The following is a 25,450-nucleotide window of genomic DNA, read 5'->3' as shown; positions in this document are numbered from 1 at the left end:
GAGCTTGAGAAATAATTCTAATAAATATACATGAGGCAGACTGCATGTGTGTATGGAAATGCTAGAGATTTCTGCCATAGTAGCTGGGTGCAAGCTGCTCCTTACTTAAAAAAAAACTGTCTGAAATTGAGAGATTGTAGCAGAAATAGCAAGATAAAATTATATCTGCACATGCATTTCTCTTGCTTGCTCATATAACTTTGAGTTTTGGCCAGGACACTGTTTCTCAAGATGGCTTTTTCAGTTTTATACCGAAAATCCTTTCTTGCTAGTTTTTCTATAGACATGTAATAAGTAGAGTATCTTCCTGGACTATCCTGTTGATATTTTAGTAGTGGATTGGTTCTGAGTTTGATTGCTCAGGCCTGGAACCATCTCGGGTTTCCTCTGAATGGTAACAAAGACTGTGGAGTATTGGTACTGCAGTAAGAGGCATGCTTCTTTAGTTCAGCTAAGAGGGAATGTTCTTGTTTCTGTTAGCTGTGTAAGTATTTTACAAAATATGTTCAGTACCATTTGTCTTCAGTAAAAATTGAGCATAGTTAGTAGCATGTTAAATAAAATATTTTTGGCAGCTGAACATAGAAAACTACTCTGTTCTAGGGGAGGGGTGAATGTATTATTATTATTATTTAACCTTTAATAGGCATAGACAGATCAGGATTTACACAGACACACTCTGCAGTCTCAAATATAGTTCAATGGCAAGGAAATAGTCCACATAACTTGATGGTTGACTTCGAGGGGTCAGATCACTTCAGATTTTTTTTAAATAGCCAGAACAAGTGACAGTAAATACCCCTACACATCAATGTAAAAATACAGTCTAATATAAAATTGCAGGGGGAGGGGTGAAGTGACTGTAGTTTGTCACTTAAATAGAAATTCATAATTGGAATCTGTCATAATTGGAATCTTGCTTTAGTCTTAACACTCGTGACTACCAAGGTAGTTTGAAGAAGAAACATTGGCTTTAGTTTTATGAGATTGAACACATGTGAAAACGTGAAGTCTTCTTTCTAAAGGCTTCATAGTTATGTTACTTAATTTCCAATAGTGTTAGAGAGTGTAGTAAGAGACTAACTGTTCTCACCAAGTTTCTTAAAAGTAAGCTGGGAAGAAATAAATGACTGGAAAAAATTGAGCTCTTTACTATTCAACATACGCTTTTCTGAATCGTGTTTCATTCAGAGATGGGATCTTTATCCTAATGACATGTGAGTATTTACTCAAAAAGCATGCTAAAGCATTCCTTTACCTTGTTCTTTATTATAAGACAATGTGAATGACATAATTTGCCTGCACTTTATCCATGATTGCCATTATGTTAGATTTTCTTACTGGCAGGTGCCTAAAGAGAATGAGGTGTTTTTAGAATTTAGCAGTACATTTGTAGAGTATACTGTCGTGGATTCATAATGAATTAATTCGTTGTGTTTTGGGACACTTGTACATACCTTTGGTAAATGCAAATTTGAATACTGTTTCCTTTATACAGAGCTTGCTTACATAACCTGTTGCTCTGCAGACATGACTTTTAACAGCATATTTCTTGTTTACTGAAATTCTCATTTCGGTTTCAAAGACTTAAATGTCATTCACATGTAATTTACCTTGGAAACATGTTTGTTGCAAAGAATTCTGTGTACTGCCCTACTTTATGTATAAGCCCTGTTTACTATTCACTCTGACAAATTGCACATAGTAACATAGAGCAAGAATATTGTGAAATCATTTCAAATTGTCTTGGACAAAGTTAGACAGAGATTGAAGGCCTGATCTGTACATGCTGCAGACTGAGGTGAGCAGGGTATCGTGATGGTAGAGGGAGGGACCCCATTTTTGAAACTTCTCCTTTGTCACTTTAATAATTTCCTCTATGGAGAAGCAAACTAAGCTAGAATCTGACTCCCTAATGTGCCATATTTTTATTTGCAAGGAGTTCATCTTCCCTTTCGGGGGTAGAGCGGTATACCAAGATAAATAAATAAATAAATAATAATAATAATAATAATAATAATAATAATAATAATAATAATGTGACTTTCTTCACCTGCAGTCTGAAGTGGCAATGACCAGCCATTCTGTCACCCCTGGGCCCACCACCTCATTATACTGTATGTGTAGACTAGGACTGATGTTAATGAGGTCACAGGGTTTTTCAGTCTCAGTCTGGTTTGGTATTAGATGTGTGTATGATTAATGCAGCCTTTTGTGAAAAATCAAGGTATATCAAGTATTTAGTTCAAAGGAAGCAGGTGTGTGTTAGAAATGCTTGACTTTCAGATATACTTTCCTTGAAGAATATATTTCCTTATCAAAAATCCTCACAATTTGTTATTAGTTAACATACTATTTGAAACTGGCTGGGTTTTTAAAATTTTAATTTTTAACAATTTTGGGTGCTATTTTATTTTGTTTTACTATGTAAACTGTCTCAAGCAGCTTCTCTGCAGAGAGGACATTTAAAAACACCTTTTTTTTTCAAATTCTGAGTCATTTTTCAGACACATGCTTCAGTAAATTCCTTCTCTACTTACAGTGACAAGCTCCCATTGTCCTTGCTGCTGAATCACGGAAGTCATCTCTGCCTACATTCTCTACATTGTCCCCTTTGTCTTTGTACTTCCAAGGGTGCTGGCATAGGTGAGTCCTTGCTTCCTTTAGCTCTTGGTCCTCTTTCCTTGCTGTCATTGTTAGTGCTCTTTCATCTGATTTCCTGACTTCATGATGATCTCTAAAGAAAGCATAGAGAAATGGCAGGGGATTCCATGACCTGCTGGAATTACCATGTAGTCCATGCTTACGTATTAGTGCACAGGCATAGAATTGCATTCTCAAGTTAATAAAGGACATCTATAGCATCTGTTACAGACTTTGAAGTATTTTTCCATAAGAAGACTGTTTACTCATTCCACAGTAACAAATATATACAAGTTAGACAAACTTCCTTCCTACAAAACAACTTACATATTGTAGTTAATTGATCCTAAATGTCTGACACTAAATCAGACAAACTATTGCCCATTTTATTTTAGCCAACGGCTAATAATAGTGCAAGAGGGTCAGTTTTTTCTTTCTTTCTTTCATTCTTTCTTATATTTTTAGACTGCCCTCCCCAGTAGTCTCAGGGTGGTGTACATCATAATTGGTGAAACTGCATAGTGTATGAACTGTTAAACTTTCTATTCAGCCCCTGCTCTAATTGGATGCCAGAGTGAGTTCTACTAACATTTTAAGACCACTGGAGGACCTGATTATGTCTCTTTCAGGATCTTGTCTAGTTTGATTCTTAATCCATTAATTGTGGAGAGTCTATCAATGAATCAAATCTATTCTATCAGTATAAATATGTGTATAAACAGGCCGTAGTTCTGCAAAAATATTATTTGCTTTTTGTTTTACATGCACTGGCTTACAATAGCTCACTTTTGTGTGAAAAAAGAGGAATGCTTGTCTGTTTCTGATACTCATGGTACTCTGGCAGAAGTATTACAGTGCTGCTCTTTTCTTGGGCTGCCTGGTTAGCAGAAAGTCCCAAACTGTGCAACACAATGCAGTTCTGCAGTTTTATCCCATTCCTGAATTGGCTCTTCTCTTGTTTCCCAAAAGTGCACTTCACAAAGTGAGATAAAACCAAGGTGGATATCATCAGTTTCCATTAATTTAGACTTGGATCTGGAGAACCAGGTTTGATTCCCCACTCCTCCACGTGAGCGGTGGAATCTTATCTGGTAAATCAGATTTGTTATCCCACTGCTACCCATTCCTTCTATGTGACCTTGGGATAATCATTGTTCTCTCAGAACTCTCTCAGCCCCACTTACCTCACAAGGTGTCTGCTGTGGCAAGAGAAAGGGAAAGGAGCTGTAAGCCCCTTTGAGTCCCTTACAGGAGAGAAATTGGGGGAGATTATAAATCCAAACTCTTCTTCTTCAAGCATTAAAGATCAATATTTTTCATTTAAAGCACAAAAGATCAATATGTAGAATACATGACAGGAAATACATAAAGTACAAATCAAAGTTAAGTCTGCATGATATCTCCTACTATAAAGTCCATGGGTTAAATTCTACTTTTAGCAAGTTCAAGGATTTGTTATTAGTGGCATGAATAGTTGTGTAATCTTTAAGTCCTTTCCAACGAAGTGTTTAAACAAAAAAGTTTCAATTCAAAAGAAACAAAGCCAAGCCAGACTTCTATTCACAGTGGAGTTACTTAGTGGTAAAAAATTAAATGGGCATTTTGCCCCAAATAGAATTTTTCTCTGGCAACTGTTAGGTAGTCTAAGAAAATATGTTTCATTGTCCATTGCTCCTAGATGGCTTATTACAAAGCAAAGCTTTCTTGCTCCAGAGTTCTTAGATTAAACGGAAAAAGACTTTGAAGTAAATATGGTAAAAAACAGACAAGAACTCAGTGATCTTCTTTGGAAAGAGCAGCACTAGTGCTATAGGTATGTAAACCTTTTAGGATATTTTAGGTATTTTTTGGGCATTACGTAAGGAAGTGCAAAACTTCCTTGGCTTCCTCAGATGGCTCGAACCTATTTAAATAGTGTTTATGTCTTTACATACATTATAGCAAGAACAGTTTTCTTAGGCTATCTAAAGTAATCTGGGATGGTGATCTTTTGTCATAGTAAAATAGTGATGGTATTTCTCATAAAAATACAATGTGCATAATGGTGGACTAAATTTTTTGCAGATTTCATTGTTAGTATGTACTGAAGCCATGCACTTTCTTAGCAGTCTGCTGCTTCTGCTTGATTCTATAATGCATTGTTGACTTCACAGCCTTCCAGTAGTTTCATGGCAGAACTGTTATACTAAATAAAGAACTGACCTCATATTGGATTCCACTAAGCAAGCAGTCTAGATCAGGGGTAGGGAACCTGTGGCTCGAGAGCCGCATGCGGCTCTTCTGCCCTTGCACTGTGGCTCCAAGAGCTGAGCCGCCGGCCCCATCCTTGCCCGCCCTGCAGGCAGCAAGGTGGGAGCATCCATGCGCTTCTCAGAATGAGCGGAGTAAAAGGTAAAAAAAACCCTATATATGTAGCGTTATCTTTATTTTAAATGTCAAAAATTATTTGCGGCTCCAAGTGTTTTCTTTTCCCGTGGAAAACGGGTCCAAATGGCTCTTTGAGTGTTAAAGGTTCCCTACCCCTGGTCTAGATGCTGCTGAGCAGCCCTCTATCATAATGGATCATGCATCTCTCTACTAGACAAGAAAAAATGAAGAACAACATAGGAAACCTGTAAAAGGTAAATGTGCATCATTTTTAGAGTGTGTCTAAAATACAGGCAAATCTATAAGGCTTCAAATATAGAGTTAGATCCATCAAGGCACTCAGTCAAAGATTGTAGATATTCCCTGCTTTCCCTCTCCCTAGCAGCCATTTCTGACCCTAGAAAAAACTGTTTCCTGGAGTTGCAGAACCATATGGATTAATAGCCGAACAGGTCAGTGGGTTGCAGTGAGGAGAGAGAAGAGGATGAAATTGCTCCCATCTTCCTGTTCAGCAGCTGACAAATGGAAGAGGCAACCTACAGATCTTCATGACTGTTATTCCATACAGGTTCTGCAGTCTTGAGAATCTTCTATAGAGGGGTTAGAAATGGCTGTGGGATGGAAGAGAGGGGAAAGCAGAGAAAATCCAAGGTTGCCTTTGCTGATGGATGATTGGATCTCATCCCATAGTATTTAGCTGAAAAGGCTATTTGAAGAAGTCTCCCTCCATTTTTTTAGTTAAAAAGGACTTTATTAAACTGAAACCAGGGGCAAGGTATATAGAAATAAGACATTTATGGTCAAATGGTAATGAAAAGGTTTGACGATAGGAAAATTCATATTTTTTTTAACCAGTGTAGCGTTGTCTGTGTATGTTGGTGTTAAGAACTTTGCAAGCTAGTTAGAGGAAATTATTTTTGGTCTTTCATCCAAATCCAAATCCAGCTGGGGACATATGCTAATATCCCTAGTGAGTTGAGGAACAACAGTCTACATTAAAAGTTGCTACTAAGCATTTTGCTTTTTCTTGATTCAGCTGTTGGGGCTGCTTACACATAGTCCAGACAGAAAATCAGAAATTATGCCATTACCAGTATGAGGGGAGGGGTAGGATTCAGTCCCATTGAACAGCTGATTCACATCATTATTGACTATGTAAGTGATGCTATGTGTGTACAGTTTTATCTATCTACATGTAGTTGCCTTGAATTTTGGAAGATCAAAAAAGGAATGTATGAGGATGAACAGTTCATTGCTTAATTTTGTGGAAGTATGAAAAGGATATACAACTTGTAACTGTTTTCCTATGACTGTGAGCCAATGTTTGAACAAGTGGGAAAAGAATGCAGTGAGAATTCTGGCTCCTGGCAGTTGTATAACACTTTTTTGGCAGGTCCATTATGACTTCTCATGAGAGTTTTGGCTGTTTGGGATGTTGATCTCATTTTTTTAAGTATACATGATTGAAACATGGTAATCTGTAAAACCTTTGCACGTGAGAGCTCTTCTCTGGTTCATTGTGTTTCATGCATTATATATTGGATGGGAAAGAAGGGAATCTGTGTGAATATTCATGTGAGTAGAATAGTCTTGTGCAAATATTGCCTTGTTGGGAAATAGGGGGAAGTTAGTTTTGTCTGAATAGGGAAAACTTACACTGATTGGAGTGAAACACCCCCAAGGACAATAAATCCACAGATTTACTTCCCCAACCTCAGTCATTCTGGAGTGGGGGACAATATGCTTATCATACTGAATCTCAAGCATACTGGTCCTTTACACATTTACCTAAGAATAAATGTCGTTATCTGTGAAATTTGCCTCTGAATAAGTGTCTTTAGGATTCTACTGCATATTGCACAAAGCAGTGCTTGCTGCTCTCTCACGATGTCCTTCTGGCCTTTTCCGCACATGCAGAATAATGAACATGTTCAAATTTCTGTTTGGCTATGTATCTTCCCAGTGATGTTATTGGCCTGTCGTATCCATTATCAGTACTGTAAGGACAAACCTTAATGCAAAATTCCTTTAAGTTATATTTTTCCTTTGTTGGCGTATGTGCCTTTTTTCCAAGCAGGCTTGCTATTGGCATTATTTACAGGTGAAATTGGTCGTACAGCCTTATATTAATAACCTTGCTATTTGTTATCCTTTTTAGGAACTGTTCCCAAAATCGTTCTTCTAGTGACTACCGCCAACCTGCTCAATAAGATTTTGCCAAAACCATTAGCATTAGTAAATGTGAATGTGGGACTCCAAATGGTAAGTAAAGCTCTTCAACAATGCTACATGGTACAAGCATATGGCAAACTTCCTGTTTTTCTGAAAAGTAGCAAAAAGTAGTCAGTAGAATGGACTGTGAGTGTTCAGCGTATGCACTTTGTTCCCTGAAGGAATTGGAATATGGGTGATTTTGTATACTCAGATAGGAAATTGCACTAATCGTAGCACTTAGTTGCTGGGGTGATATTTTTGGATGCTGAAGAGAAAACCAGAATTTGTTCTTTATGGTGTGCAGATTTCTAGATTGGAGAGAACATTTTGCAAGCAACAGTACAACTGCTTTTGTGAAGACATACATTTTTGTGGATGATCTGGAATGGTATTATTAAGAACTGATCTGTATGGGGCAGTAAGTGGTTAAAAAACAGAAACAGTTGCACAATATTTCCCGCTGCTTCCCTGGAATAGTTTCCTTGCGTAGTATAAACACACATCATAGCCTTAATTAAAAATGAAGCTTGGAATGAATAGAGGACGTTGCTGTTACAATCAGTAGAGCTCAAGCAATAGTATAAGCACGGCTTTTGTGAGTTTTATCTTGCTTCTTTGCTCACTGCTCACTTGTTTCTGCACATTTTATTATGGTATTGACAAGAAAGTTAGCTCTGTCAACACTGCAGTTTTCGTTGTATTGCTGTAATTATGATAGTAAAAGCAGTTTAATACTAGGATAACTTTGAGCAGTTATTTCTGAATCTAAAAATGGGTGACATGGTTAAAAATAGAAATTTACATACCAATTCCATAATCAGGAGTTCCATATATAATTTTTACATGCAACAGCACTTTAATAAATAAATAAATGATCAATTAAAAATTATGTCCTTTTGTATTCTTTAGTATTAATTTATCCCCTTCTGGTTGGTTATTAAAATTTAGGATGCTGGGACATTGTACTGATATTGTTGTTTTATTGATTATTGCAAGCTGCCCTGAGCCTGCTTGTGGGGAAGGATGGCCTGTAAACCTAGTAAATAAATTTATTAGCTGCTATTCTTTCTTTTTCAAAATGAGATTTTATTATTAAGATTTAAAAGAGTTACAAACACAAACAAGAAAAAAGGAACTAAAATATATATTTAACAAAAAGGCTCCATATTTATTGGCACATGAAGGTATTACTACTTGCTCTTAATAACTTGTATAAAATCAGTTCTTAATTGTTATTTCTGATAAACTTCACACTTTTCTCTGTTAAATCTTACGTTTTGATGATTTTCTACCTCTCAAACCAAAAGTAATCAACTCAGAAAAAAAATTAGCTGACTTTCCTCCATATGGAGCTCAAGGCCACTTACAACATAGATAAAGTACATAAAATAAACCACATAAAAACAAATTTTAAAATCATAGTTTAGGACTTCTGGTAAATTTGTTAAATGCAATCCTAAATGAAACCATCTTCAGCTGTCTCCTGAAGATCAACAATGTGAAGGTTGTTCCATAAGTGTGGGTCTGCTACGGAAAAGGCCTCACTCATGTGCCCACCAGATGAGCTTCTTTGATTAGTAGGATGGTCAGGAGGACCTCTTCCCACGATCTTAACTTCCAAGCAGGAACATATAGAAGAAGACAATCCTTCAGATACTCCTGTCCCAAGCCATGTAGGACTTTAATGGGCTCAACCAACACCTTGAATTGGACTTGGGATTCGATTGGTATTTACTGTAATTGCTGTAGTTATCAGGGTCACATGCTCTCAGTAGCTGGCCCAAACAGTAGTATAGTTGCAGCTTCTGAACGTTCTTTCAGGGTAGCCCCGTTTGTAAGTATGTAAACCAACTCCACAAAATTGTATCAACGGATTGGTTTCAGTTCATTTGTCCCAGACTTGCAACCCAAAAGGAAAAGAGCAGATTTATAGAGTTGTAAAGCTTCATTTTGCTAATGAAACTTCTGTGGCTTTGATGTAGGATGATTTGACATGGAGATTTTTTCCCATTTCAGCAATCCAAACTGAGCATTTTTTTGTTCTCACTTGATATTGTCCTTCCATTCATGAATCATGTGCCACCAAAGTTATCCACTGGAAATGAATCGGGAAGAAGCCTTGTAATGATTTTAATGCGTGTGTGACTTAAAACTGAGAACTGAGTCAAAGAGAGAAAGGAGGGTGAGGGTGGGGGCGGGGGGGAGATGAGAACACTGTGATTGTTTGATTCTAGAGTGTGCATGTTTGAGGACTGTCCTGGACTGGCAAGAGTGTGACAGAAACTCTAATCAGAGAGAGTTAAAGCTCTGTGTGAGCATGGCAAAATGTGTTAGGGGTTCTGAGTGAAGACCCAGTGTTGAGAGAATGAGGCAGTGTCAGAGTGTATGCAGAGAAAGTCAGAACCTCAATAAACTGTTATACAAAATAAAGACAGTCTGAGAGAACTATGAGAGAGAGAAGCTGTCAGAAAGTGTCAGAGTGAATTTATGTTGAGTGGTGTCCTAAAAGTGTTGGCCTAAGTTTGATTTTATTTTACGTCGTAAATATTTTGCTTGAAACCTTGAAGTTACCTGTCAGTTATAAATAAAATCTTAATTTTTTTGAACAAACATTGGAACCCTACCCGATTTTCCTTAGGACCACCTAGGCCATCCATTTTGCCTTATAATCTCATACACACTACCAAAAGTAAATAAAGGGGTTTGTTTTAGAATTTATATTCCTGGTGGCAGCTACTGTGTGGGGAAGAATTAAGGAGATAAATATTGGTTGGCATTTATTATACATTTATTTATTTTAAAAAAGAGTGGACATTGCTTTTGGTGGCCACAGGTGGAATGGTCATTGCAAGCATCGTCAACCATATGAATCAGTAGAATTGACATTTTAAAATATCCTGTTCATATTGGTTTATGATGTCTTCTTCTCCAGACAGCAGACCGGCAGCAGAAATTCACTGCAGGCAGTAATCCAAGGGATCGCAACAGTTGAAGCACCAGAAACTCAGAGTGAGGAGCAGCAGCTAAAACCAAGCTTTGCGCTGAACTTTATAAAACCTCTGTCTGAATGTGGGTCTGCTAGAACCAGACATCCCCCCAACTATTCCCCATAGACTTTAATGGAGCTGAATTTTTTGGATATCCACCCCTTCCCATTATTATTATTATTATTGATATGGGTATTCAACTTTTTTTGCTTTTTCAAGAATTTTTAGGTCAAATAAACCTGAATTTTAAAAAATACCAGGAAAAAATGGTGCATACTCCCAGTTGGGAACTGAACCTTCTGCTTTGTACAAGAGAGTGGTGTTTAAACTCCAGCTGTAAGGGCAAAGTTCAAAATGATTCTGTCTGCTTTGGTTTTGGTTTGTGGCTGCTTTCTTGTTAAATAATACCTTCTATAATCAAGTCTGTCTTTTCTTGACAGTAGATGGCAGTAGAGTAGAAGATAATGCTGTTAGAAACCTATGTTATGTTTAATTTCTATACCGCCCTCCCCCGAAGGGCTCAGGGCGATGCACAGCAAGATAATAATACAGTACATATACAATAATCATCTGCATTATTCAGATGCAACGCTAAGTGTAGCTTTCTTAATCTAAATATAATGTACTGGTTGTCATAGTAATGAAGCCATGGTTCAGTTAATAGCTTTTGTAATAAATCTAATAGGAAATATCTATTTAATTGGACCTACCCCTTTAAATCAGAAAATTTAGTATACCAAGTATTGACACTGACTGGGTAGCATACAACTGTAAGGAAATGTATTGCCCTGTTCAGTTGTCATAAGCCAAAATGCCTCTGTTTGTAATTCTGAGTGTGGTATTCTAACATTGCCCTAAACAAAAAATAACAAAATGTATGCTGTAAAAAGTAATTCTAACGTTATTTCGGAAGACATATTCTGTATCCTGGTTCAAAAAATGCCTCACATTTCTTCTAATGGTTCACTCTGTATCCTGTAGTTCATTATTTATTTATTTATTATTTAACTTAAGTTATTTAACTTGATACCCCGTCCTTTCCTGGTTTCTGCATTTGTTTAACACTAAATTTGTTTGGATTTGTTTATATCAATTCTTGTTAAAAACATAGTTTATCAAAGTTTAAAGTTGCTGGTGTATGTGTGTAATATTTTTCTTCTATGAATGTCATTCTCAAAAGAATTTCACATTAACCTTGGGCTTGTTCAAACAACAACTCACCCCCAGGATTCTGCCATTGTCAGAACAGGCTCATGGGGAAAAAATTGGACTCTTGCACAATTTGTGTTTTTACATCATTAGAAGAAATTGCTGGGCTTTATGTATGTGGTGGTTTTTTTTCCTGCTTTTTTCTTTCATCTAGCACTCTTATTTTAAAAGAAGCCTGTCTCCGAGTAATGAGGGGATATTTTTCTTTCTCTCTTTCCCTGTCTCTTTTCCTCCTTCCTGCAGTCAAGTCACATTTGACTTATGAGGATCTCTGATGGGGATTTCGAGGCAACAAACATTCAAAGGTGGTTTGTCATTGCACACCATCTATTATCATGATCACATCATGCTGACTTTATTGCAAAAGAGATATCCTTAAGGGTGTAACCAGCTCTGCAAACTCATGCTGTGTTTCTGGACTTCTGAGCCTTAATAAAAAATAGAAAGAAAATGTTTTTTACATTGCGGATTCACTTGACCTTACAAAGAGTGTCCATTCTTAGTATGGTTTTCCCAAAGTCTTATAGTGTTTCCTGCTCCAGTGGGATATAGTTGTGGACTACTTTGCTGCATAAAAGACAGCCAAGCTGCTGTACCCCTCTTATCTTTAAAAAATGTTTATGTGTGAAGAACTTATGTTTCACTTCCTGCCTAAAATGCAATTTTGTCATTTTCTTTCATGACAGAATACGGTTTTGGTGCTGCAGTATCATAACTTTGAACAAAAATGTACATGTGCAGCAAATGAAAAAAATATTGTCACTGGTAGGAGAATATTGTACAGAGGGTCTCTGATCACATACTTTCATGAGAAGTTCACTGCATTTCACAACTTTTTAGCAGTACCTTCACACAAGCTTTGATTGGTTTCCCCTCCCTGACTTTTAAAAACATATTTATATGATCAGTGGATTATAACAGCAACATCTACTCATTTGGACTTGGGTGTAATGTGCCAGTAATTATAAAGTAGTAGGCATATTTATATAAACATCTTACAATCATATGCTTTGTAGAAAGAATGAATAATTGGTATCTTTTCCCCATTTTGCTTTCCATAAGAACATAAGAACTAGCCTGCTGGATCAGACCAGAGTCCATCTAGTCCAGCATTCTGCTACTCGCAGTGGCCCACCAGGTGCCTTTGGGAGCTCACATGCAGGATGTGAAAGCAATGGCCTTCTGCTGCTGCTGCTACTCCTGAGCATCTGGTCTGCTAAGGCATTTGCAATCTGAGATCAAGGAGGATCAAGATTGGTAGCCATAAATTGACTTCTCCTCCATAAATCTGTCCAAGCCCTTTTTAAAGCTATCCAGGTTAGTGGCCATCACCACCTCCTGTGGCAGCATATTCCAAACACCAATCACACGTTGCGTGAAGAAGTGTTTCCTTTTATTAGTCCTAATTCTTCCCCCCAGCATTTTCAATGAATGCCCCCTGGTTCTAGTATTGTGAGAAAGAGAGAAGAATTTCTCTCTGTCAACATTTTCTACCCCATGCATAATTTTATAGACTTCAATCATATCCCCCCTCAGACGTCTCCTCTCCAAACTAAAGAGTCCCAAACGCTGCAGCCTCTCCTCATAAGGAAGGTGCTCCAATCCTTCAGTCATCCTCGTTGCCCTTCTCTGCACTTTTTCTATCTCTTCGATATCCTTTTTGAGATGTGGCGACCAGAACTGAACACAGTACTCCAAGTGCAGTCGCACCACTGCTTTATATAAGGGCATGACAATCCTTGCAGTTTTATTTTCAACTCCTTTCCTAATGATCCCCAGCATAGAGTTTGCCTTTTTCACAGCTGCCATGCATTGAGTTGACATTCCCATGGAACTATCAACTAAGACGTCTAAATCCCTTTCCTGGTCTGTGACTGATAGCACTGACCCCTGTAGCGTGTATGTGAAGTTTGGATTTTTTGCCCCTATGTGCATCACTTTACATTTAGCTACATTGAACTGCATTTGCCATTTCTTAGCCCACTCACCTAATTTATCAAGGTCCACTTGGAGCTCTTCGCAATCCTTTGTGGTTCTCTGTAGTAATTCTTACATAATTTGGTATCATCTGCAAACTTCTAGCTTACCTAATTCTACCCACCCCTACTTCCAGGTCATTTCATGCAATAAGCTAAAGCGCACTGGGTCCCAAAACGGATCCTTGGGGGAAATAATTCACTCCTTACATCTCTCCCACAGAGAACTTCCCATTTATACCCACTCTTTGTTTCCTGTTCCTCAACCAGTTTTTAATCCATAGGAGGACTTCCCCTCTTATTCCTTCATTGCTGAGTTTTCTCAACAGTCTCTGGTGAGGAACTTTGTAAAAAGCCTTTTGGAAATCCAAGTAGACAACGTTCACTTGCCCCCCCCTTATCCACATAGTTCGTTTACACCCTCAAAGAAAACTCGTAGTAAGTTCTGTAACACAGGACTTGCGTCTACAAAAAAGTTTGCGCTTTGACTCTTCCTCAGCAGGTCTTGCTTTTCTACATGTTTAATAATTTTATCTTTAATGATAGATTCTACTAATTTACCAGGAACAGATGTCAAACTGACTGGCCTGTAATTTCCTGGGTCCCCCCTAGACCCTTTCTTAAAGATTGGTGTGACATTGGCCATCTTCCAGTCTTCAGGGATGTAGCCTGATTTCAGGGATAAGTTGCATATTAATGTGAGAAGATCAGCAATTTCATGCTTGAGCTCTTTAAGAACTCTTGGATGAATGCAATCTGGGCCAGGGGATTTGGTAGCATTTAGTTTATCAATGGCTGCCAGAACTTCTTCCTTGTCTACCACTATCTTCGCTAGTTCCTCGGATTCGCCTCCTAAGAAGCTTGGTTCAGGTGCAGGAATTTTCCTCACCTCCTCTTGGGTGAAGACAGATGCAAAGAATTCATTCAGCTTCTCTGCAATCTCCCTGTCATCTTTTAGCACACCTTTTGTTCCTTCATCATCTAACGGGCCTACCGCTTCCCTAGCCTGCTTCCCTTTCCTTTCACCATCTGAAAAAAATAGGTTCTGAAGAATCACATGAACAGACTATCAAAACAAACTTCATATAGTTTGTATCCATTCTTGTAATTGGCCTTATTTTGAAGGCTAAACTCCCCCCAAAGAGCAAAACCTGATTTGTTAGGCCATGTGAAATAATAATCAGATCGTATTAGAACTCCCTTTCTGAAAAAAACTCAGTCCATTTTACATCACCTTGATGGAAAGGAGTCAGAACCCTCCCTTGCCCTAATATATTCTTGTGATCTTCTGAAACACTCCCTTCATGATTGAGCATGATAGTCTAAATGAGTTGCAGATACAGGAGAGCACACAGTAAAAGAACAGAAGAAATGCTTATATAAAACAGAGCATTGTTTTAGATCAAGGGTCCCCAACGTATTCATAGGCACCATGGCGCCTGCCAACACCTTTTCTGGAAATTTGATTGGCTGTTCAGATTTTTTAAAATGTTGCTTTGGCTTCAGCTACCAACACAGCACAGGGATCTGTATTGTGTTGCTGAAGTTAAACTGTGGCACAGGCAATCATTTTGTGGCTGGCTCTGCCTCCTGTGGCAATCATTTTGTGGCAGTCCTTCTGTTGCTGTGCCAACCATACCATTTAAGAATTCCAGATGCACCCACAGGCTCAAAAAGCTTGGGAACCCTGACATAGACCCTATTTATATGTTGCCTCTAGCTATAGGGTTGCTAACTGTTGGTAACCTTTTCCTGTCGGTAACTGACTTATGTTGAAAAGCAAGGATGGATGTTGTGTGAATTGGAGAATTCCCATCAGAATATTTGGGTGGGAGTTGGTCTTGTGGTCCACTATGCATGGAATCTTCAAAGTGAACCAAGGCCTACTTGCATTTATATAGCGCAAGACCATTCTACCAGATTGACTAGTGATGCCAGGGGCGGAGCAAGGGAAAATTGTGTCCAGGGCATTCGTGCGCCCTGCGCCTCTGCCCACACCCTGTCTGCCCCCGCCATGCCCTGGAACGCCCCAAAACACCCCATCACACCCCTGGAATGCACTTGCCGTTCCCTCGTAGGGGCATGCGTCCAGTGTGTTGTGCACCCCTCGCTCCCTTGATGCTGTGCCACTGCCAAGTGCCCAAACTGGGACGATGGCATGTGTGCCCACAAAGAGGGCTCTGTGTGCCACCTCTGGCACGCGTGCCATAAGTTCGCCACCACTGTGTGGATAATGCTTTAGTAGGATTTGTATTTCTTTCCTGGAACTTTGACATTAAGCCATTACTTATTGTCTGATTACTTACCACCAACATTTTTTCCTTGAATATACTGATCGCATTTCTAATTCTCTCTTTTTCTCTTGCCCTCAGTAAATCCAACCCCCCATTAGGCTAGTACCTGAGATTGAAAAGGTAGAAAGAATCTGGATTGATCAGCTGTGTCTGTTGAATCACTTGTCTCGGTGTGTGGTCCAGATCAATGCTGACCTCAGCCCGGGTAGCTGATCGTTTTGTTTCATGTGCTTTATGATAGGAGTGGGATGTGTTGAGATGGACTGGTTCATTTTTAACCCAACCCACCTCCTTTGAGTCTGTGCCACTATTCTTATTTTACTTATTTTTGCTTAAGTTATAATCAGATTTCATTTGATCACAGAATACTTTGCAGAGTTTAATTTGTTTTTAATATCTAATTTTCATAGATTATAAGTACACCGCAAAGACTGACCAATTCAGGAAGTGTTCTGATTGGAAATCCGTATACTACAGTGCCAGCCATGGTCACTCAGACTCATATAACAGAAGCCACTGGCTGGGCCCCAGGGTAAATAACATATTTGTCTTTTTTTCATTCTTGCATACTCCTTTCAAGTTGCTTTGTTTTTTCATAGCTCAGAGTCTGCTCATCAGTGTGTTGAAGACCTGTTGACTCTTGCACGCAGACATATTGCTGTTTGACTTTGGTCAAGATTTATTGAACTACATCATTTATATACAGGTTGATGGGCGAACAATCAGGAGCTTTTGCACAATTGAAACAAGTCCTTACGATTCCCATAAATCTGTGTTTAATGTCTGCCAGCAGGAAAGTATGTATGAAATACTTCTGAGTAGAGGGAAGAGGGAGAAAGGTTCAACAAGAGTGGAAAGTTTTAATGCCCGATTTCTTAATAAGCATTGCACAGCCAGGTTGGCATAGGTTTCTTGATGAAAATTAAGTAGCAGAATTAAGTACCAGAACTTCTCTGAGAGTATAAGCTTGATTGTGACTTTCATTTATCCTTGTACACGGGAGTCTTGTTTGCAGTGTATTTCACTTAATGCTTGTTGCAGAGCATGTGCACAAATTTCTGAAGAAGTTCATCAATGTTTATAAACTAAATAATCAAGACTGTTTGAGTCTCTTTCTTCCTAAAATAGAGGAAACAGGATACAGAAGTGAAAAACATTTATAATCCAAAGACTAGCAATTTATTAAGTAGCCTTTATTTTCCAGTTGCTTTAATACTTGAAGGAAAGTATGGTTTGTGCACACTGGGCCACGAACCCAATGTTACAGTCCTACTTACTATTTAGCACTGCTTTGGGGGGATGGGTGTAGAGAATCTGGGTAAGTATGTTTGTATGTGTATGTTAAGTGCTATCAAGTTGCTTCCGACTTATGGCAACTTTATGAATTAATGTCCTATCCTTAGCAGCCTTGCTCAGGGTTGTAAAATGGGGACCGTGGCTTCCTTGACTGAGTCAATCCATCATGTTGGGTCTTCTTTTTCTGCTGCCTTCAGCTTAGCTTAGCATTGTCTTTTCTAGATACTCTTGTCTTCTCCAGTATAACCAAGGTACAATATCCTTTCCTGGTAAATTCAGGCTTGATTTGATCTAGAACTCACTTATTTGTCTTTTCAGCAATCCATGGTATTAGTAAAGCTCTCCTCCACCAACAATTTCAAATGAACTTTCTTCCTATCTACTCTATTAGTTGTTCAACTTTCACAGCAATGTATAGTAGTAACATGAATTAATATTTCACCAGTGACATATCCTTACACTAAATCTTTTCTAGCTCCTCCATTGCTGCCCTTAGTATTCTCAGTCTCCTGATTTTTTGGGGTGCAGTCTCTCTTTCACCTGCTGATTGAGCCAAGGAATAGAAAATCTTTTAACAATTGCAATTTATCTATTAAAGTTGTATAATTCCCCAGTAATTATTTTCTTGGTGTTTAGCTATAATTCTGCTTTGACACTTTCTGCTTTAACCTTCAGTAATAGCTGTTTCAAGACCTCACTGTTTTCTGCCAATAATGTGGCTTTATCTTCATATTTCAAATAGTTCATGTTCATTTCACCAATTTTCACTTCACCTTCATTTAAATCTATTCCAGGTTTCTGTTCTGCAAACAGACTAAACAGAGAGATAAAATACATCCTTGTATTTTGACTGAAACCTTTGCCAATTGGAAATCATTCTGTTTCACCAAGTTGTAGCCTCTTGTCCAGAGTACAAGTTGTGCATCAAAACAATCATGTGTTGCAGCACACCCATTTCTTTTAAAATCACCCATAACTTTTTGTGATCCTCACCTTTGACTGTTTTGCTATAATCTATGAAAGAAACAAGTTGTTTTTCTTGTGGATTTCTCTTGTATGCTTCAGTTACTAAGGTAAATTTGTAATATGAGTTTTAGTGCCTCCTTTTTTGAATTCAATTTGACCATCTCTGGCATTTCCCTTCCACACATGGTAACTATCTTAATTTTGAACTTCACTTTTGACACATGAGAAATTAATGCAGTGGTCTGATAGCTGTTGTAGCCTTTGACATCTTCTTTTTTGGAATTGGGCTGTAAATTGAGTGTTTTCAATCTGTGGGCCATTGCTTTGTTTTCTATATTTATTGGCATATTCTTGCTAACATTTTGATGGACTGTGGCTTGGGATAGCTCTATTGATAGCTCATGTAGTCCTGTTAATTTGTTTTTCCCAATTGCTCTCAGTGCAGATTTCACTTCTAAAACTTTAGGTTCTTCCTGAAAAGATTCTTCTTGGAATGAATCTGTCATGCTTTCATCTCTTTTGCATAGTTCTTCAATGTGTTCCCATCTTTTCTTTATTTTGTCTTGTACAGTTATTGTATTTCCCGTGGATCTTTCAGCATTCCAAACAGTGTTTTAAATTTCCCTTTGATTCTTGGATCTTGTGGAACAGATCTCTTGTTCTTCCTTTTTTTGTTGGTCTTTTCTGTTTCTTTACACTGGTTATTATAATAGTTCTTTATACATGCAAATTGCTGAAATGCTGCATTTAGATTTTTAATTCTGTTTGTGTTGCCTTTTATTTGCTTCTCGTCCATAAGCACTTTTAAGTGTTTCCTCAGACATCTATAGAGGCTTTCCATTTCTTCTGGCTTCAGGAATACTCTTTGCTCCTTCCTTGATAACATCTCTGGTTTCATCCCATAGTTCTTTTGGTTCACACTTGAACTTTGTAATGCAGATATGTTCTTTACATGGTATTTTAACTCTTCAGGAATGTTGTTGAGATTGTGTTTTGGCACTATGAATATTTTAGTGTTTTTATTCAGCTTTATTCTGATTTTCAGTATTGCTAGTTCGTGATTTGTACCACTTTCACATCCTCGTCCTGTTTTAGCAGAGAGAACAGAGCTCCTTCATCTTCTGTTTCTGAGTATGTAATTTCTTTTATTTCTGTGTTAGCCATCCAGTAATGTTCATGTGTACAATCATCTGTGTGGTTGTCTGAAATATGCATTTGCAATGAACTTTACAGAATTCTATGAATCACTCTCCTCCTTCATTTTGTGCTCCTAGCCCCAATTTTCCAACAGTGCTTGATTCTTCTTTGTTTCCTACCTTTGTGTTCCAGTCGCCTCTGATTACCTGTACATCTTGCTAAAATATGTGATCGATTTCTTCTTGAAAATTTGCATAAAAGCTTTCAATTTTTTCTTCGTCAGCATCTGTAGTTGGGCTATAAACTTGAAATATGGTTATTTTGATAGTGTTCCATGAAGTCTGACATATCATACAGTGAGACTGATTATATCCTCTGCCTGAGCCACATCTCACCTCACTATTAGAGTAACTCTTGTATTTTGTATTATTTCCAGAGTATCAAAAAAGTCCTAATCCAGTCCACTTTAATTCAGTCATTCATGGGATTTCAAGGTTTAAATGTTCCATTTCTTGTTTGAGTTTACCTTGATTCAAATTTCTCATTTTCCATTTTCTCATTTGGACTTTCCTTTTGCATCCATTCACATCAATAAGTGAACAGCCTTTTGAATTTAGTCCAATTAAGTCAGTAAGAAGAGTGTTACTCAAAGTTGCATGAAAACCCACAACAGCCAGTTTTCTAGCTGTGAAAGCTTTCGACAATATATATTTAAGTATATCTTAAACTAAAAATGTAATGTTATATAATCATACATGTTCTAATGTTTTGACTTTTTAATATATTCAAAGGGACCGAAAACGAACTGGCGACTTTATGGAAACAGAGTTTTCAGAAAGGTATGTGTTGCTGTTGATTTGTAATGAACCTTACTCTGCTAATCAATTTTCCTTGAGTCTCAGTGAGAAAGACACTATACATTATCGTTAATTTATTAAAATATTTTACCCTGCTTGTCCCCTTGGTTTAAAGCTGCTTCTAGTTATTAAAGTATTACAAGTTAAAACCAAAATAAAATCACAAACCCCAAATACTCCTCCCCCAGCACAGAGATGCCTGCTGTTCATAGCCTATCAAAAGTCTTGGCAAACAAAACAGGCCTTGCAACACCTCCTAAAGCTCTCCCCTCATCTCTTTGAGGTGCCCATTCTACAGGGTGAAAGCCAGGACTCTTGCCTATGCCAGGTGTTGTACTTTAAATGTGGTGACAGCCTGCAGTTGATACACAAAAATATATAGGAGAATGTAGTCCTTCAGGTATGTGGGCCCCATGCCATGAATGGTTTTAGAGGTTATAACCAACACCATCAGTTGAACTCAGAAACAAGCTTGCATCATGGAAAAGTGGTTCCATGATGGGTAACATATGTTATTTTAAATAGCAGTTAGTCTGCTACATACTGGACCAGCTGATGTAAATGAAGTAAATATGCCAATCAGTTGCTTTGAATATGGTTATGAAATTTCAGCTTTGTCTCTGAGTCTGTAGAAATTGCTTGGTCTGCTCTATGGAAACCAATTCTTCCTCTCTTGTACTTTTATACTTTTACATTTCTTTTACTTTTTCCTGTTTTTCAGTTTACTTCTAAAGCATCTTTATAGCTCAGAGGTAGACAGCCTTTTTGTTCCAAGTGACAATGGTGATGCACCATCTATCTGTGAAAGTGTTGATTTGCTGATATACGAAATAGGGGTAGATGAGGAAGAATTGTACATGGCCAGACTCACTTGACATGGGCCAAGCTCCAGTGGCACTATTGACTTCTTGGGAATTACCCTGGGCTAGCTGGTGGCTGTGTAGGTCTAGCAGGCCATAAGCAAAAGTCATGCCTGGTGGACAGTGGGGAGGCAGGAGGCCTTCTCCCCCCATCCATGGTACTGTTCCAACCCCTTTAGACTTCCTCAATTTTCTTTGCTTTGTTTTTTTAACAAGGGGTTATTCTTTACAGCTGCTATGTGGCTGTCGAGAACCTGCACTCAGGTCTTTAAAAAAACAATAGCATCTAGTTTGGCCTTCAGTCTTGTTAATTCTGCCAGATAATTGGGTGGATACATATATTTATTTAGAAAACTTTCATGCAGGGAGCCTGCTTGTCTTACAAAGTAAAACATGATAAAATCATAAAGCAGCATAAAATCATTAATCAGTTATTTTACAAAAAAACAGCCAGAGTGTAAAAACGGTTAGTATCCTAAAATGTGAAAACAGTCCTTCTGATTTTTGTCTTCTCTACAGTAAAAGAAGCAAGAAAGGAGATAAGAATGGCAAGGGTCTAAGGCATTTTTCAATGAAAGTGTGTGAAAAGGTCCAGCGTAAAGGAACAACATCATATAATGAAGTTGCAGATGAGCTGGTATCAGAATTTACTAATTGTAATAGCTACTTAGCTACAGGTTCAGTAAGTAAAAACCAACAAATATTTTCTAACAACTATATTTTTGTCTGTCCTGACAAGTTGCAGTCACCTTTCTTAAGATCAGAAAAGATCAGAATGGAGGGGGTAGTTTGATATATTGATTTTTTTGCCAGTGGGAGCAAGTTCTTATCATGGCCTTATAGGAAGCCAGAAGGGTCAGAGGTATTTGCTTTCATACTACATGTCTTCCTAACAGAGCAATCATTTAGACTGATATGAATAAGTTGTCTGTTCAAAAGTAACTGTTGCAGCTACAGTCATACAAACATTCTTCTTTAATATGATCTCACGATTTGTAGTTTCAAGGCAACCACTTAGTAGTGAGTTTGTACAGACTCAGATGTCCTAGCATGAATTTCAGAAATCTTATGGCAGAATGTATGATCAGTGAGAAATAAAAGGACTGCACTAGTCCCAGGAGATTAAAAATAAGGCCCAAACTGATGATGCAAAATAGGTAAAACTGTATTTTATTATTCATGTAAAATTCCCTATGCATTTTGCCCAAGAGGCTTCTAAAGAGGAGTCTGTTAGTTCAACTTCCACTTCCCTTTGAAAAACCGTTTCAAGACTAACAGATTTCCCTGAAGATGCCTCTTGAATGAAATGCCTAGGGAATGATAAAATATAGTTTTACCTCATTTGCACCATCAGCTTTGACTTTATTTTTATATCCAGGATATATGATCAGGCTATTAAATTCTAATTGAAGTTTTGTGTAATGTTTTGCCCAGACAGGCAGTAGGAGGCATAGGAGCTAGTCTTCAAAAGGCCTAAAACCACCTGATGAATGTTGATGTGGAATGAGGGAGAGTATAAGTATGGTTGCCAAAACCTTTTTACAAGCTTCTGCCTTTGTATTCTTGCCAAGGTGGGGTAGACCCTGTAAGGACTCTCAGTCAGCAGTTTAGGGAAATGATTGTGGCAATGCTGCTTCAGTGAAAGCTTCTACATGACATCCCTTCATTGATCCCCATGCCTTGCTTTGGGTGGATGTTTCTGTGTTGGGCTGGAAGTGAATAAAGCTGGGAATCATGCACCATCTTTCTTCTAGTGGAGAGAATGCTTGTGGTGATGGACTGGGCATACATGCAAGCCTGCTTCTGAAGAGAACAAGATAATTGGTTGAGGAGGAAACAAAAGCATGTTGTAGCTCAGCCTGCAAGGAGGTGGGGGAGGGGGGAGCCCATCCCTTCCTTCCCGTATTCTGAGCTGTCCAGAATGAGCCAGCAATAAGTTGGAGGCAGGCTAGAAAAGAAGTTCATGCTAGTTTTAATGTTCAGTATTAAACAATAGGAGTTGCTTACTGTCTATGGATGAATGCATTTTTCTATCAATCTTTCAGTCTGTTCACACATTACATTTTAATTATTTAATAAAAAGATGGAAGTTGAACTGTGAATAAATGTCACATGTTGAAACATTTCAGTACTCCAGAAAGGGTATTCAAGGAAGTTGAAAATTCTATTCCTAGTCAGTGGGAGATTCTGTTCTTAGACCTAACCTTAGTAAACTAGTTGTATCTTGCTCAGTTCAATCTTTGGAGACAATCAAGAATGCTTTACTAGCGGACAACTGTAAGGAACATGATATGTGAAATATTCATGGACACCCAAGTTACCTAATCCTGGCATAATTTTCACATATGACTGTATACTTTTTTCCATGTTACCGTTTGCAGCTGGTAGAAGCAAAGTCATTTCCCTCTGCTTATATAAATGTCTTGATTCCAAAAGCACACACTGTTATTTAAACCTTGAGAATATCAAATAAGTCTAGTTATAGGCTTGGGCTAGTCACAGTTCTCTGAGGACTCTCTCAGCTCCACCTACTTCACAAGATGTCTGCTGTGGGGAGAGGAAGGGAAGGAGTTTATAAGCCACTTTGAAACTCCTTACAGTTGAGAAAAGTGGGGTATAAATCTAATTTTTTCTTCTCCCTCTGAGGCAGGAAGTCATCTTGAGTGGGTGAGCCCCACCTCTTGGTATAGAGAGGCAGGAACACTTTTTCCTGCACATTCTGCTTTCTCTAGTGGGAGTCCTTTCCAGATGGACATTATGAACAACTGAGATTAAACTGTGACTGTCCCCCTCGATGTTAAAACCTTGCTCGTTTGGTGGATTTTATCAGGCTGTTCACAGATGCCAGCTTGACGGGATGGGAAGCATCTCTAGAGAAGCAGCATGTTCAGGGATGGTGGTTACCAGCAGAGTCGAGACTTCCCTTAAACCAGCTGGAAATCTAGGCCATCTGCTTGACAATTTCCCAGTTCAAGACCAGGATCCTGGAACGATATCTCATCCTAAGAACTGACATCTTGGCAAAAATAATCAACAACAACCATAAGAACATGAAGGTCATTGAAACTCCTCTCCAAAGTTGGCAGAAGCCAACATGGCCTCCATTCAAGTGGAGTATATGAAGGACTCGCTCAACGTCATGGTCGATTGATTGAGCAGACAAATGATTCTGAAGCTGAAATACTCACCAAAAGTTGTGAATACTACCCTCATGTCGTGATGAGCCTGCACCACTCACATATTCAATATGACATGGAACACATTCTGTCAGTGGTGCCAGGAGAAGTACATGGGCCCATTAAAACCGAGCGTTCCTTCTATCTTAGAATCTGTTGCTGACAGCCAGTCTTTTGCCCTCCAGGGCACAACCTTGAAACACCAGATAGCAGCCCTTGCCACAGTTCTTCCTCTGTACAAAGGGAAAAGCATATTTAAACATTCACACGTGCAGAAGCTTATCAAGGGAGTTACACAGCCAAACTCTGCCCACCCACCAGTCCATAGTTTCCCCACATGGAAACTTGCATGTCCCTAGCAACACTTAACCAGAGTCCCCTTCGAGCCAATCTAGGAAATCGTCATGAAATGGCTTCGAATGAAAACCCTATTCTTGGTTCAGTGACATCGGCTTGAGGGGTATCAGTGATTGGGGCACTATCTATTAAGTCTGCGTTTTTCCCAGGGACAAAGTCATCTTTAGACCTGACTTCACCTTCAAACCTAAGATGGCGTCAAGATTCCTCTTCACTCGGGAGTTTTGTCTACCATATTTTTGCCCCAAACCCTCTAACAGTAAGGAAAATGTATGACATGTCCTCAGTGTCTGTCGGGCACCTAAAGTTTAATCAAAAGGATCAGAAACATTGGACATTCTGGGGCCCTCTTCATCTCAATCAGTCTGCCCAATTTAGGGCTGCCATCAATTCAGTCCTAAAGGCATGCATCACTGAGGCATACAAGGCTCAAAGGATTAGTATTCTATCAGGCATCACAGCACATTTCCATTTGAAGTTTGGTCACAAATGCCCCATTAGCCAAACATTCATCATTAGATGAAATATGTAGGGCTGTTGTATGGTCCAGCGTCTCGACCTTTGTAAGACATTACAAGCGAAACATAGTTCTGCAGATATAGCCTTTGGCCAAAGGGTGCTGCAAAATGTCTTGGAACGATAGATGATGACCCATCCTGTATTCAGGGACACTGCTCTGGGAGGTCCCACTCTAAATGTCCTTCTGCCTCAGAGTGAGAATGGTCTGTTGGATACTCACTGTAAAGGGTCCTCCTCCTCTGAGACAGGAGGACATCTTGATCCCTCCTGAAATAATCATCTCATTGTTACCAGTGTCTCCTAACAGTTACTTAATCTCATCTATTCTTGTCTCTTTCTGCTTATTGTCACGTATATCTTGTGTTGCTATTTCAAGTTCTATGTAGAGTTAATTAACAGAACTTCTGTGGGAAGTACTCAACTGGAGAAGGTGACTCCTATTAGAGGACTCTAGAAGCAGAAGAAAAAATGGCTCCCATCTCTCTGTACCAAAGGGTGAGAATCACCCCCTCAAGATGTTCTCCTGTCCTCAGAGAAGGACCTTTCATGGTGAGTATCCAATGGACTGTTCCTTTCTAGTTTTAGCCATAAC

The 25,450-nt window shown here is 38.6% G+C and overlaps 1 protein-coding gene across 9 annotated transcripts in view; it reads left to right on the top strand.

The window, feature by feature from the left end:
- Window positions 1–25,450, top strand: part of TFDP2 (transcription factor Dp-2) — a 45,409-nt gene that overhangs the window by 7,539 nt on the left and 12,420 nt on the right. For 5 of the 9 annotated variants that reach the window (XM_048506521.1, XM_048506518.1, XM_048506519.1 and 2 more), the window contains 5 exons: window positions 2,543–2,646; window positions 7,169–7,272; window positions 16,101–16,222; window positions 19,881–19,928; window positions 21,326–21,488. In XM_048506521.1, the coding sequence (XP_048362478.1) occupies window positions 7,270–7,272; window positions 16,101–16,222; window positions 19,881–19,928; window positions 21,326–21,488 (336 nt within the window). In that variant the 5' untranslated portion in view covers window positions 2,543–2,646; window positions 7,169–7,269. Of the gene's footprint in view, window positions 1–78; window positions 485–1,191; window positions 1,218–2,542; window positions 2,647–5,176; window positions 5,265–7,168; window positions 7,273–10,156; window positions 10,234–16,100; window positions 16,223–19,880; window positions 19,929–21,325; window positions 21,489–25,450 lie in introns of those variants that run through there. The other 4 variants (XM_048506516.1, XM_048506524.1, XM_048506517.1 and 1 more) reach the window with 4 other exon arrangements.

This window comes from Sphaerodactylus townsendi, linkage group LG08 (assembly GCF_021028975.2).
Source record: "Sphaerodactylus townsendi isolate TG3544 linkage group LG08, MPM_Stown_v2.3, whole genome shotgun sequence".
NCBI lineage: Eukaryota > Metazoa > Chordata > Lepidosauria > Squamata > Sphaerodactylidae > Sphaerodactylus > Sphaerodactylus townsendi.
The sequence above is the reverse complement of the archived record's forward strand: the minus strand, read 5'-3'. Positions and strand labels throughout refer to the sequence as shown.